The 15,375-nt window shown below is 41.4% G+C and overlaps 2 protein-coding genes across 2 annotated transcripts; both read right to left on the minus strand.

Annotated features, from left to right (window-relative positions):
* Nucleotides 1-901: 901 nt before the first annotated feature.
* On the minus strand, nt 902-4,052 carry LOC125239161 (gastrula zinc finger protein XlCGF57.1-like). The gene is made up of 3 exons (XM_048146671.1): nt 3,501-4,052; nt 3,180-3,320; nt 902-2,401 (listed from the first exon to the last, which is right to left on the minus strand). The coding sequence occupies exons 1-3, from the start codon at nt 3,820-3,822 to the stop codon at nt 1,119-1,121; spliced, it is 1,746 nt and encodes a 581-aa protein (XP_048002628.1). The 5' UTR covers nt 3,823-4,052; the 3' UTR covers nt 902-1,118.
* A 1,813-nt stretch (nt 4,053-5,865) lies between these two features.
* Nucleotides 5,866-10,239, minus strand: LOC125239170 (gastrula zinc finger protein XlCGF8.2DB-like). Its single transcript, XM_048146683.1, has 2 exons — nt 10,030-10,239; nt 5,866-7,053 (listed from the first exon to the last, which is right to left on the minus strand). Exons 1-2 carry the CDS (start codon nt 10,106-10,108, stop codon nt 6,221-6,223), a joined length of 912 nt encoding a protein of 303 aa, XP_048002640.1. The 5' UTR covers nt 10,109-10,239; the 3' UTR covers nt 5,866-6,220.
* Between the last annotated feature and the right edge of the window lie 5,136 nt (nt 10,240-15,375).

Genomic DNA, 15,375 nt, shown 5'->3' on the forward strand with positions numbered 1-15,375 from the left:
CGGACGTCCGATCGAAATCTGGCTCTCTGGATGTTTTGTTCCGTGCACACTGATAGGTCGCGGTCGTTTTACGACGGACGTCCGCGTAGTGTGTTCCGAGCTTTATTGGCATCAAAATAATTACATTATAATTATTTTCCAATTCTTTGAAATAAATCGAAACCCTAGTTTGAATATAACACTAAAATGTATTTATTATTTATTTAAGAAGTTATAAAGTCAGGTAATATACAGATAAAAATACTACTACTATGGTAACCTCATTAACGTGCGATAGGGACACCAGCCCAATTAACAATGCCCTCTCATGTGGACCGTTTTCGCTAGTCTAATACGATCGACTTTCTGATTCTGTGATAAGGTTCAATTGGGTCCATATTGGCTCATATAAAATTATTGCTTATACCGATTTGTGCTCCGAATGATCATTTCTCATAATTTTACTTATCATAATTTTGTTTCATTATTATCAATAGTACTACTATCACTGTTCATAATAATCATTTAGCCGAAAATTTTAATCATAAATTCTATACAAATATTTAATAACATTCATAATTTTGTGTTTAAGAAAATCATTCATCATAAAATTATTCAAAAAGTTTTGGGGAAGTTCTATGAAAAACTTGTGCCATTTATAGAAGCGCTTGGAGCTTTTACAGTGACATATACAATTTACATTAAAAAGTCGTTTCTGGTTTGCTCACGGTCAACCTAACACGCTCCTCCTCACTACGCTCGTCGTCGCACCTAACTGGACTGTCACATGTGATTTATGTTCTGTTAACAATAATATAACGATAAATTATATTACTCGCAATCGTTATGATCACTAAGTATATAAACATAAACATTAGTATAAAACGTATTTATGATGAATGACATTATGAACATAAGTCATTCGAAGTTACGATAGTTATTAACATAAAATTGTTATAAATAATGATCGTTATAATGTAAAATTGTATGAGAAACATTTTCGGATAATCTATATACCAATTTTATATGAACTTTGGCGCACCCGGTTCAATTTCGTATGGAAAAAAATGTGGTTTCGCTGTCCCCTGTAAAGGTCTTTGATGTACTGTGACTACAAATTATACTTTGATAGTAACACTCTATACTCGATCCTCTTTGGTGTGCGTCATCAGGTGAGACTTTAAATGTGCTTTTCGTCTACATTTGTAGTTACAGTGGCTACAGCTAAATGGCTTTTCGTCTGTGTGAATCATCAGATGAACCTGTAATTCAACTTTTCGTCTACACCTATAGTCACAATGGCTACAGCTAAAAGGCTTCTCGTCTGTGTGAGTCATCAGGTGAGTCTGTAAATGTGCTTTTCGTCTAAACTTGTAGCCACAGTGGCTACAATTAAAAGGCTTCTCGTCAGTGTGATTCATCAGGTGACACTTTAATTGTGCTTTGTTTCTACACTTGTAGTCACAGTGGCTACAACTTAAAGGCTTCTCGTCAGTGTGAGTCATCAGGTGTCTCTGTAAATCAGGTTTTCGTCTACACTTGTAGTCACAGTGGCTACAACTTATAGGCTTCTCGTCAGTGTGAGTCATCAGGTGAGACTTTAATACTGCTTTGCTTCTGCACTTGTAGTTACAGTGGGTACAATTTAAAGGCTTCTCGTCAGAGTGAATCATCAGATGAACCTGTAATTCAAGTTTTCGTCTACACTTGTAGTCACAGTGGCTACAACTTAAAGGCTTCTCGTCAGTGTGAGTCATCAGGTGCCTATGTAAATTTGATTTTCGTCTAAACTTGTGGTCACACTGAGTACACCTAAAAGGCTTATTGTCAGTGTGAATTATCAAGTGAGACTTTAATTGTGCTTTGCTTCTACAGTTGTAGTCACAGTGGCTACAACTTAAAGGCTTTTCGTCAGTGTGAGTCATCAGATGTGACCGTAATTGATCTTTCCGTCTACACTTGTAGTCACATTGAGTACACCAGAAAGGTTTATCGTCTGTGTGAGTTCTCAGACGAGTCTGTATATCTGTGTGTGTTTGATGTCGTTTTGAACCATAATTTTCTGTGTTAGAATTTTGTAAAGGTGAGTGAGTGTGAACATGTTTCTTTAAAAACAGCTTATTCCAGAACAGTTGGCCGCAATGGTGACACTGATAGCCGGTGGCGATGGCGCTGGGTGTGTGTGCGGGCTCGGCGGACACGAGAGCGGACGCTGCGACACGATTAGACAGGGCGGCCGGGGCGACTACGGGGCGGTGCGGGCGCTCCGGCCCCAGCACGAGCTCGTCCTTCACCTCGTGCTCGATGTACAAGTCGGCCAGCATGGCTGCCTCGCTCACGCCGCGCCCGGCCGTGCTGCCCGACCACTCCTCCTTCACACGCGCCTCTTCATCCAGGAATACAGCTTCTTCCTTCACAGGGGCTGAAACAAATGGTTATAATTACAATTCGATCAAGTTAGTATATATTTATCTATGTATGTATGTCACTTTAATACATCTAAACAAATTACAACCTATTTTTAATGATTTCCGTTAACATTAAGGGAAGGTTCTTTGGGTAATTATTTACTAGTGTCTTAACTCTTACTGGATTACTAAATTCAATAGTTACAGTGACCACTTTCCATCAGGTGGGCCGTATACCTGTTTGCCACCGATGTGGTATTAAAAAAATAGTTAAACTAGTAGAAAGTAGTTCAACAAACCATACATTACTTCCTAATAGTAGGTATGTATTTTTAACCCCTGACGCCAAAACGACGGGGTGTTATAGAGGTAAGTTTGCAAGTAAGCGTGTCTGTGGCATCGTAACTCCTGAACTGTTGAATCGATTTAGATTTAGTTTTTTTTGTTTGAAAGCTGAGTTAGTCGAGAGTAATCTTAGTCACGTGTCATGAAAATCAATCCACTATGTCGGGGGATTTATCAAAATTTTAATTTTGTGCTACATACTACATACAATTTGTGTGTTCAGTCCAGGGTTCGAGGATTTATATCAGTGGATGTAAATATCCAATATGTATATTTTTTTACAAATATTACATACATACAATCACGCCTGTTTCCCAGAGGGGTAGGCAGAGATCACGAATTTCCATTTACTATGATCCTGCCAAACCATTCTCGCTTCACACACTTTCATTATGTTCCCTGCTTTCATTGACCCAGTAACATAATACAACCTGTATAAATGTTTACCTGATCCCATGTCCCAGTCTGTGTCGCACGTGCCGGTGAGCAGAGTCTCCAGACCGAGGCGCTCCAGCCTCACGGAGCAGTCCCGCAGGAACGGTCTCCGAGGGACACATGACTGCTGCACTTTGATCACCCGGTCCAAAGCTGAAACCAGTGGCAGTTTAAAAAACGACTGGCAACCGGCCTGGCTCAGAAAAAAGAGGCTATATAGATAGATATTATATATATCGTTGTCTGAGTATCCACAACACAAGCCTTCTTGAGCTTACCTTGGGACTCAGTCAATATGTGTAAGAATGTCCTATAATATTTATTAATTTATACCCGCTGATGCGTGTCGCACGGGGCGGCGCTCCACTAGCTCGGTGCCGAGCACGAGCTCGTCCTTCACCGCGTGGCCGGCGTACAGCTCCGCCGCCGCGCGCGCGCTGGCTGACTCCTCTTTTACACTCACTTCTGAGTACGATGGCTCTCTTTTTATAGACACACCATCAGATCTAGGTTCGTCCTTGACGCACACATCGTCCAGCAAATGCTCCACTTTCACAGACACTGCGATCGTTGATAAATCCGTCATACACGCATCCTCACCGGGCTCAGTCTTCACGGTAATACTTTCAGTGCCCTGTAATGCTGACGACTCCATCGTGAAGATGTGTACACTATTTGCTAGTATTTTTGTTCAAGCGAAGTGGGCAGAAGGACCTTTGTCCGAATAAGTATCTTATCGTTTTATATCTGTAAAACATATATTGACAGACGATTCATGGCTATTACACAGATTTATATATGTAGTTTAATGTCTCTGGGTCCCGGGCTATTTATAAAATTTCGACTTAAAAAAATCCGCTGTCAAGATCATTACGTGAATGAATGGCGTTGTGGAAAATGTGGAATGGCGACATTCGACATTGAGTATTGATTGCTCAATTCTATTATCTTTGGGTAGCTCGGCCTTATGGGCCAGACCCGACGAGCTGATCAAATCGGTCAAAAGGAAATTGTAAAATCAATGTAAAATAGCCTCCAGGCACAGACTACTAAGAAGATACTACCCTCTAGGCTATGAGGATGAATATTTTGCGGTGCGACTTCTTGGAGCGAAAATATCGCGACCAGGGTAATCTTCGGACGATGTGATAGTCTGTTAGCGTTATTAAATTTGGTTAAATTAGCTTGTCACTTGGAAAAATGCGTAATCAAAATTTTCTTTGGCTCGACAAAATTGCCGTTCTTTTGCAGTGACAAACGGCTCAGCAAATTTTAGTTGTCATATGGGACCAACGCGCGTAGCCGAATGCACAAACGCTTACGAAACGAAACGCTCTTAGATATCTATCTATATCGCTCTTGCGTATTGGCGCGACAGAGCCAGATAAAGAGATGACTGATATAGGATTCCGTTGTAGGTAAACGTTATTAAAACTACTATTATTTTGGATAATATGTTTTATTTGTCGTGCGATTTTCGTTCCGGAGGTCGCGGGTTCGAACCCAGGCTCGCACCAATGAGTTTTTCGGAACTTATGTGCGAAATGTCATTTGGTATTTGCCAGTCGCTTTTCGGTGAAGGAAACCATCGTGAGGAAACCGGACTTATTCCAATAAGGTCTAGTTACCCTTCGGGTTGGAAGGTCAGATGGCAGTCGCTGTCGTAAAACTAGTGCCTACGCCAAATCTTGGGATTACTTGTCAAAGCGGACCCCAGGCTCCCATAAGCCGTGGCAAATGCCGGGATAACGCAAGGAGGATGATATTTTAAGTATGTATTGAGCATACTCTTGTACGGAGCCGAGACCTGGACGACGTATGCCAAAGTCGAACGCCGTGTCAACTACTTCTATATGCGCTGCCTGCGTAAGATCTTGGGCATATCATGGCAAGACAGGCTGACAAACCGGAGGATTCTAGACTAGAAATCAGCTACCCCAGTCTGGCCTCGCTTCTCAAACAGAAGCGACTGCGTTGGCTGGGGCATGTGCACAGGATGGAACCCTCCCACGCCGTGTTCTTCTAGGCGAAGTAGCGAATGCCAAAAGAGATGTTGCCATTTCGCTTCAAAGACTGCGCCAAGAGGGACATGGCAGCCTTTAAAATTGACTACCAAAACTGGGAGAAGCTTGCGGAGAAGCGGACGGAGTGGCAAAAGTGCGTTGGAGATGGTCGCAAGTTCGTCGATGAGACCTGGTTTGCGGCACTTGCTGACAAAAGGGAAAGAAGACACCATAGCGAAACGTCTCAATCGGTTGCAAGCTTCCCTTGTCAGCTGTGTGGCAAAATGTGTCGCTCTCGCATAGGTCTCTTTAGTCATCAAAAGCGATGTCTCTCGGACATTGCAGTACAAATCGTCTGAAATAGACGCTAAGGCCAGTAGTAGGTAGTATGTTTTATTCAGAAACATGCTGCGTGAAGTGTTGACTGTTACACATGGCACATAACCGTTTACATATCATACATTTAGACCGGTTGATAATTTATATTGCTTTTTATTACAGATTAATAACACGAAACCATATCATCTGTCAAAACCTGCAAAAAATCTCACCAATGGTTTTTCTTTACGGAGGCTGCTCGTCACTACTTTGAAAAAATCTCGTATCTCACGCTGCTCCTCAGAGTTAAAACGCAGTAAGTCTATATGCATTCCATACATACTTACTACAATTTTCTTTTCATTGACAGACGAAATACAAATACAACAAAACAAAACAAACAACACGACGACGAAATATAAGTTTTTAAAGTTTTTAAAGTAGTGACGTGCTATTGGCTTGGCTACAGTAATAATATTAATTTCATTAAAGTCAACTATTCAGAACAATGAATGAAAACAAAATCTCGCTAAATGTAATTTTTATGAGGAATACAATTTTTATAGTATGTGTATTGAAACTTGAATAGTTTTTAACCGGAGTGATTCAACAGGTGTGGCCGTAACTCTCATTTCCTCCTGCACTTGAAGTCTCACTACACATAGTATACATACATGAAGGGTGTCTCCACAGGTGAGCCCCTGTTCTCTTCTTCATTTGTAACCGCAGTCGCTACAAAGGCTCCTCTTTAATGTGAGTCATCAGGTGAGACTTAAAATCTGCTTCTCGTCTACACTTGTAGTCACAGTGGCTACAACTAAATGGCTTCTCGCCAGTGTGGATCATCAGATGAGACTTTAAGTGAGATATTCTTTTACACTTGTAGTCACAGTGGCTGCAACTAAAAGGATTTTCGCCAGTGTGAGTCATCAGGTGAGTCTGTAAATCTGCTTTTCGTTTACAGTTGAAGTCACAGTAACTACAACTGAATGGCTTCTCGTCGGTGTGAATCCTCAGGTGAGACGTTAATTGTGCTTTGCTTCTACACTTGTAGTCACAGTGGGTACAACTGAAGGGTTTGTCGCCAGAGTTAGTCATCAGGTGAGTTTGTAGGGTTGTTTTAAAATTATTCTTGTAGTCTGTGTGTTGTACTCTTGTAGTAGTCAGGTTAGGCTTTGTCGTTTGCTGTCGTTCTATACCATCATATCCTTCAGTTGTAGTATGAGGTAAAGGTGATTGAGAGAGAACGTGTTCTTTTAAAGACGACATGTTGCTGAACCGTCTGCCGCAATGGTGACACTGATAGATGGGTGCGATGGCACTGGGTGTGGGCTCGGCGGACACGAGAGCGGACGCTGCGACACGATTACATAGAGCGGCCGGGACGACTACGGGGCGGTGCGGGCGCTCCGGCCCCAGCACGAGCTCGTCCTTCACCTCGTGCTTGGTGTACAAGTCGGCCAGCATGGCTCCCTCGCCCACGCCGAGCCCGGCCGTGCTGTCCAACCAATCCTCCTTCACGAATACAGCTTCATCCAGGAATACAGCTTCTTCCTTCACAGGGGCTGAAACAAACGGTACAGTTGGATCAAGTTGTAGGACAAAGTTGAGGATGAATCAACATAGATTATTGGCTACTTGTGTGTCCAGGCTGACAATCAGGTCAAATTGCCCCCCCAAATTGCGTTACGTAATACTTGAACGCTCCCTTAGACAAATATACATTATATTTCTTGGAAGTACCCTGTGACAGAAATCTATTCAATTGTTCATAGCCTGACTGAAGCCAACTGTTTATAAAGTCTGTGCGAACAGTGTGAAAATTTCAATTTATTTATTGCATACAATTAACACTAACGGTTAAACCTTACGTGTTTACTGGCATTATATTTCTTAATATCTAACGTGCATTAAACAATATCAAGTGCAGTGAAATGATTATTATAAATAGGTAAAGGTATTAAATTGAATTCAATGGACATTGCAAGATAATAAAATAAATAAACCGAGGGATTACATGTGAAAGGATAGATATGTCAAGGAAATACAATAATGATTAATAGTCATGGCAAAACAAAGAGGAAGTCATAATATTGATATAAAATAAATAGTTCAAATGATTTATAAGCAACGATAAATTGGTCAATTTAATAAAATTAAAGTTAAGTCAAGTGACAGATATATAAACTTAATTATAAACAAATTTGAATAAAGTATTACTACTTATTGCGCGCATTAGGTTAGATTATGGAACTGGCGGTAACAATTGTCTCAACGTAGCGATTTGCTGCAGCTAGAAATTTGGCTTCCGTTGTTAAGAAAATGTCCAGCTCTCTGTCGATGTCCAGGATGGCGTTTAGTAACGTCAGTGCCTGGTGGAGAGGGGACGCAGCGAGCAGGCGCGTGCGGCCCGCAGGCACGGCAAACAGACCACGGATACGGGGCCGTAGCTGTTTCGCAGTGAGACGGGGACTCGCAGTGTTATTTGCAGTAATAATGATGGGTTTGTTACTTGTCCTCGGATTAGTTGAAAAAATATTTTATTAAGTAAATGTTTCTGCGTGCCTCTAAGGATGTATAATCTACCATACCTAAAACGAACAGAGTGGGATAAAGAAGGGGGTAAAAACCGTAAAGCTTCTTATAAAGGAACCTTATAAAACATTTTTGTACCTTCTCTATTAGAAGCGTGTAGTGTTTTTCGTGGGGACTCCAAATAACAGCATTTGTTTCAAGTTTACTACGTTACGAATGCGTTATAAAGTGTAGTCATAGCATGTTTATTGGTAAATGGTTTCGCTTGGTGTAAGACGAATCCCAGGCATCTACGGGCTTCATTACAGGTTTTTGCAATGTGCTCATTAAATGTAAGCTGAGTATCAAACCATGTTCTTAAGTCCTTTATTACCTTGGTGCGTTTTAACAGGTTGCCTTCTGTGACATATGGATGGGTTATGGGGAGCCGAGCACACGAATATGTAATGACTGAACATTTATCTTTATTGAGGGATAGGCTATTGTCACATGCCCAGGCGCAAACGTAGATAGCTATGTCAAGTTGCAATAAAGAAAAATCTTTGTCTTATGTACAATTTCTTTTTCAATTTGCTTAGTATGATTAGATTAGATTTCTTTATTTCATGATAAAAATTACACTAAAAATTTGTTACATACCAAAGTTATGTTTATCTTCTCATCATGATCGTCAAAAATTACATTATAAATTTAAAATAATAAAATGAATAGTTTCTCCCAATAAGGATCGTCATTTACAAAGAGAAATACACAAAACACACCGGTCTGGCTCAGTCGGTAGTGACCCTGTCTGCTAAGCCGCGGTCCTGGGTTCGAATCCCGGTAAGGGCATTTATTTGTGTGATGAGCACAGATATTTGTTCCTGAGTCATGGATGTTTTCTATGTATATAAGTATGTATTTATCTATTTAAGTATGTATATCGTCGCTTAGCAATTTAATTTTCAAGTTTTAAACCTCCATTTATATTATAATCTGTGTTGAAAGATTGCTTTGTCTAGGATTTATACCCTAATAAATAACTAGGAGATAATGCGGTAGAAAGTATTTCCGAATAAATTGGAAAACATACAGCAGCTCCGTAAATCCTGCTTACATTTTTCACGAGTGTAAACGGTTTCAGATTAGATCAGGTATTTACGACGTTGACTGTACTTTAATATAAATTTATATCCCTAGTAGGTTTAACGTATATAAATCAGAAAACTTTGACTATATTCCTTTAATCTTACTGCCAATTAGCTCTGGTCAATTTAGAAAGCACAATCAAATAAACCTTGCAGTATTCCTTTTTGTAATACAATGTCCAATTTAAATCCTTGTTTAAAAAAAGTAAAATAAATACACAGTGTGTATGTTTTGCTTTGCTTAGTTTGGGGCTAAGTTGATCTGTGTAAGGTGTCCCCAATATTTATTTATTTATTTATTTTTATTATTTTATTTACAATAAAATTAACAAATGAAATAAAATCCGAAGTCAGTGTAATCAAATGCATGCTATCACAAATTCAATTCCATGTACTCATTTACAGAGTACAAAGGGTTATCTAACAAAAGGTTTCTCAATTTGCGCTTAAATGCCTTGTCACATGGCTCATTCCTAAGATCAGCAGGTAAGTGTTCATAGTAAGTAGGGCCAATGACACGCGGGTTCTTTCTTGAAAGTGCCATGCGACGGGGGACTGTTCTCAGACGGCCTGTAGCTCGAAGCTGTTTGCCCGGACAGGCAACGCGAGCAAATTGAGATATATTTTGCCTAACAAATAACAGTATATCAAACATATATTGTGAGTAGAGAGTAGTGTGTATTTGATCTCTTTTTTGTATATTCTGTGTGTATTGTGTCGATAAAATAAACGATGGATGTCTATCTAGCACGCAGTAGTTTGCCTGGAAACTTAACGCGCGCTAATATGATAAATATTAATAACATGCATCCACAGATCACACAAGTATTGTGAGTAGTGATATCGGAGTAGATCGCGGTTGATATTGTATGAGCTTACCCATTTCCGACTGGTCCGTCTCGGGCTCCAGCTTCACGCGCGCCGGCGACATGCTGCCAGACTCGGCACTCGTCTCCATCTCTCACTCTCAAAAGTTATACTATTGTGCTAAAAGCGTCTTACTCAACAGTCAAGACGTTTAAATGTGTTCGTATGCCTCCTATGGAAATAAATACCAAATGCAAATAAAATCAATAGCCAAGCTCTGAGGTAGAGACACTGACAGAACAGAAGTGACATCATTGCATTTTGAATGACGTCATCAATGTCATAATTTGGGGATACCAGTCAATATTCAAAGTTACTACCAAATCTACTAACACCCAATTAAAGGTTTTTTTTAATTACGCAAATCTTTGGTTTTATGGCCTCTTAGGCCGGCAACAGACAGTCTTAAATTTCATAATCTTATAAATTCAGATCGAGTACCTTGCCACACACATTCTTCAAAATTGAGATTGTTCGCAATCTGTCAGATCAATCTGAAAAAAATCATAATCTTAAAAAATAAGTTGCGAAATTGTATGGAAATCCGTGCACTCGATCTGATTTCATAAGATTATGATTTATTCAGATTATGAATTTTAAGACTGTCTGTTGCCGGCCTTAATAATGACTTACCAATTCGTTACAAGGTCCCTTACCTCGACATAATACAAAAATAATTTAAGAAGTTTGTAAACTTAGTTATCATACAGGTAAAAATATTACTACTAAGAACTGGCGCAAACCTGTGGTACTAAGTACTGCGGACCGCAAGGCGGTATGGGAGAGCAAGCAGCTACACGGGCGGTTCTACAAGGCCCTCACGGGACCCGATGTAGATCTGCTCGCATCGGTGAACTGGTTACGATTCGGGGACCTCTTCGGAGAAACCGAGGGTTTTGCCTGTGCAATTGCGGACGAAGTTATGATGACGAACAACTACCGGAAATATATCCTGAAGGACGGTACGGTCAACATTTGTCGGGCATGCCGCCGTCCCGGAGAGTCACTCAGGCATATCATTTCCGGTTGTTCTCATCTTGCTAACGGCGAGTACTTGCACAGACATAATCTCGTAGCCAGGATTATTCACCAGCAACTTGCTCTTCAATACGGCCTTGTGGACCGCGAAGTACTGTACTACAAGTACTTACCTGCGCCGGTTCTCGAAAATGGTCGTGCCACGCTCTATTGGGATCGATCTATTATCACTGACAGGACTATTGTAGCCAATAAGCCTGACATTGTGATAATAGATCGACTGCAACGCCGGGCAGTGCTCGTTGACATCACCATCCCCCATGATGAGAATCTCGTGAAAGCCGAGAAGGACAAGTCCAGTAAGTACCTAGACTTGGCTCACGAGATAACCGCCATGTGGGATGTTGATTCGACGATCATTGTCCCGATAGTCGTTTCAGTGAACGGTCTTATAGCGAAGAGTCTCGACCAACATCTCGAGAGACTCTCGCTAGGTGGTTGGATCAAGGGTCAGATGCAGAAGGCGGTGATCTTGGACACGGCGCGGATAGTCCGACGGTTCCTCTCTCTGCAGCCTTAACCACCGGCAGCCTGGGCCCCGCCCCGCTGCTGGCGGCACCCTAGGTTAGGTTTTTTATAATGTGTTTATATAATTTGTATTGTTTTGTATTTGGCCTAGCCTAAGAATTGAAATGAATAAAGAGAATAATAATAAGGGGATGTGACGACCCCGTCGCCCATTGATTTTACCAGTGCAATCAGTCAACGCAGGGCAGCTTGTGGCGAGCTGTTGGGGAACAGCGACCCCACGTACCCGAGTGCTCCTGGGGAGTTCTGTTACCCGTAAGGCGGGTGGGTGGGACAGTACTCTCTACCTCTGGCTTGCCTTGGCTGACCGTCCAGTGTGGAGTCGTTAGGGCTACATGCCCCAGGGGTGGAAGTGAAAATTTGCATAAGACGCGAGTTGGTACAGTGGCTTAACAGCCACTGGGCAGAAAGCGGTGTACACCTCTCGACACTCTTGAGTTCTCACACCGGTGTTGCCCTTGAGCCATCTTGGATGTCGCTTTTTGTGGGGGCCCATCTTGTGGGGACGAGTCACCGTCTGCCGGAAATAAAATTGGATACCGTTTTATTAGGCAGGCGTCCGGTTTTTTATCCATAGCCCAGTATTTATTAGTCCATCACTTTCATCAAAATAGACCAGTTAATTTTAGATTCCATTATCTTTCAAATAGTCCTTACACCCTGGCGGGTGTTACCTCTGCGTGTGTCCCATGATACGGGCAAGGGCAACATCCGCTCGGTGTACCCCTTACATTTCATTAAAGTGTCGAAAGGGCCTCTACGCGTTGGCTTCGGCCCCGCGCACGCCTCCCAAAGGTCCGGAATACCATTGTTCCGTGATGGGAAAGAAATAATAATAATAAAATACTTTATTGTGCACTACAAAAAAAGATGCAATTTACAAAGCCAAGACTAAAATAGCAGATTACAACAGGCGGTCTTATCGCTAGAAAGCGATCTCTTACAGACAACCTTCGGATAGCGAAACGGTGGTAGGAAATAATTTATTGGGCAGTGCAAAAAACTACACTTACTATAGTAATCTTTTAACACTGGTCACACGTGCGAGAGGGAAACCAGCCCCAACTTTGACCCTCTCATGTGGACATACTTTTGCTAGTCTGACAAGAACGCCTTTCTGCACTGGTGATAAGGTTCAATTTAGTATGGCAAAAAAGTGTGAGCTCAGTCCCTATTGAAAGTCCATGCTTCTGACTGATACAGGCTTCCGTTCTCGGTAAGTGTTATTCAAAGACCTTTACAGAGGACAGCTCAATCACATTTTTTGCCATACGAAATTAAACCTTATTACTGAAACAGAAAGTCGATCGTATCAGACTAGCGAAAACGGTCCACATGAGAGGGCATTGTTTGGGCTGGTGTCCCTCTCGCACGTGTTGCCAGTGTTAATGAGGTTCCCATATTAGTAGTATTTTTATCTGTATATTACCTGACTTTATAACTTCTTATTTTATTTTAATGTTATATTCAAACTAGGGTTTCGATATATTTCAAAAAATTTGAAAATAATTATAATGTAATTATTTTGATGCCAGTAAATCAAAGATTTGTATAATTCAAAAATACTTTCAATTGGGTGTTAGTAGATTTGGTAGTAACTTTGAAAATTGACTGGTATCCCCAATTTATGACAGTGATGACGTCACTGAATAATGTTGACATTGTCAACAAGTGCGAGAGGGACACCAGCCCAAACAATTACCTCTCATGTGGACACACTTTTTGACCTAACTAAACAATCTAGTTTAATAATTCTAAATCTATGGTGTTATTAAAAATACTAGGTATTATTATATAATATATGTTTTATTCAGAAACATGCTTAACGACTGTAATTTATCATTAATACTATATGTTATAGCCTAAACTTTTGGCTTGAAACGTGTCTTTAAAAAGAAACCAACAGTGATTGGGTGGAACAAACATGTCCGCGCGGTGCACTTGGAGGCTAGAGATAAATTTAAGTTATGGGTATGGCATGGAAAACCTAAAGCCGGACATGTCTATGATGACATGCGAAATAGTCGTAATGTTTTTAAAGAGCGCCTGAAGTGGTGTCAAAACCATAGCGAACAAATTAAAATGGACATATTGGCAAGTCATCATAGAAATAAAGATTTTCGTAGCTTTTGGAAATCAACTAAGAGGTTAAATGGCAAGCCGAGTCTTCCGGCAAGTATAAATGGCGTTAGCGATCATATCAGTATTGCTAGTATATTTAAGTCTCATTTCACCGTAACATCGCCTTTGGTGGCATCGCCGACAAAAGGTGATGAATGGCCGCGTGGACAGGAAGTTAAAGCTAAATTTGATGCCAGCGACGTTCATGCAGTAATTAACTCAATGGCTCGAGGAAAATCTCCTGGACACGACGGTCTTAGCATAGAACACCTTAGACATGCTGGCTCACACCTTCCTAGAATACTGGCCTTATTATTTAATCTCTGCATCAGCCATTCTTACTTGCCGGATGCACTCATGAAAACTGTAGTTGTGCCAATAGTTAAAAATAAAGGTGGCGATATTAGCGATAAGACCAATTACAGGCCAATTTCTTTAGCAACGGTGATTGCTAAGGTACTCGACAGTCTGCTTAGCACTCAGCTTGACAAATACCTGGTTCTTCATCACAACCAATTCGGTTTCAGGCCGGGGCTGTCAACCGAAACGGCAATATTGTGCTTGAAGCAGACTGTCAGGTATTATACGGATCGAAACACGGCTGTGTATGCTTGTTTTCTTGACCTCTCTAAAGCGTTTGACCTGGTTAATTATGATATATTATGGCAAAAGTTAAAAAGCATCAATATGCCTGCTGAACTTTACCACATTTTTAAATTCTGGTATGTTAACCAGGTCAACGTGGTGAGATGGTCAAACGCATACTCAGATCCATACAGGTTGGAGTGCGGGGTGAGGCAGGGGGTATTTCCTCACCCAAGCTCTTCAACCTGTATGTAAATGCATTAATAGAGGAGCTCAGCAGCACTCATGTCGGCTGCCATATAGACGACGTATGTTTCAACAACTTAAGCTACGCTGACGACATGGTGCTGTTGAGTGCCTCTCCGTGTGGCCTGAGGCGGTTGCTTGGCATCTGTGAGCAATTTGCTCGTAGTCACGGCCTCGTCTACAATGTTAAAAAAAGCGAATGCATGGTCTTTCAGGTCAGAGGTAAAGACCTGCCACCTGTTCCTCCTATACGTTTGTATGGTACTCCATTGAATAGGGTAGAATCTTTTAAATACCTTGGCCATGTGGTTACCTCTGACTTGAAGGACGATGCTGATATTGAGCGAGAGCGAAGGGCGTTGTCTGTTAGGGCAAACATGGTGGCCCGCAGGTTTGCTCGTTGCTCCGCTGAAGTTAAGTTAACTCTCTTTAGAGCCTTCTGTACAACTTTCTACACGAGCAGCCTGTGGATCTCCTATACCCAGAAACAGTACAACGCCCTCCGTGTACAGTACAACAATGCCTTCAGGATGCTGATGGGACTGCCCCGCTACTGCAGTGCATCAGGTATGTTTGCCAATGCTAGAGTAGACTGTTTCTACACCACGATGCGGAAGCGGTGCACATCCCTGGCGCGTAGGGTGCGGGACAGCTCTAGCGGCCTCCTGAGGGTATTTGCGTCAAGGTTTGACTGTCAGTACATCAATCATTGCCATATGATTCATGTACTGACAGGCAAGCCTATATACTGTACATAAATGTGTCTTTTATGTTATGTCCTGTCCTGTTTTATATCTACTAACCATAGCTGCTATAATTATTTATTACTAATTACTAACA

Source organism: Leguminivora glycinivorella, chromosome 25, assembly GCF_023078275.1.
Source record: "Leguminivora glycinivorella isolate SPB_JAAS2020 chromosome 25, LegGlyc_1.1, whole genome shotgun sequence".
NCBI classification, from domain to species: Eukaryota; Metazoa; Arthropoda; class Insecta; order Lepidoptera; family Tortricidae; genus Leguminivora; species Leguminivora glycinivorella.

Excerpts from the sequence above, each read along its gene's own strand:
- LOC125239161 (XM_048146671.1), bottom strand. The coding sequence starts at position 3,822 with ATGGAGTCGTCAGCATTACAGGGCACTGAAAGTATTACCGTGAAGACT. Across the intron at positions 3,321-3,500 it reads CGTGCGACACGCATCAGCGG|CTTTGGACCGGGTGATCAAA; the intron begins GTATAAATTAAT and ends CACTGGTTTCAG. Across the intron at positions 2,402-3,179 it reads AGACTGGGACATGGGATCAG|CCCCTGTGAAGGAAGAAGCT; the intron begins GTAAACATTTAT and ends CATTTGTTTCAG.
- LOC125239170 (XM_048146683.1), bottom strand. The coding sequence starts at position 10,108 with ATGGAGACGAGTGCCGAGTCTGGCAGCATGTCGCCGGCGCGCGTGAAG. Across the intron at positions 7,054-10,029 it reads GACGGACCAGTCGGAAATGG|CCCCTGTGAAGGAAGAAGCT; the intron begins GTAAGCTCATAC and ends CGTTTGTTTCAG.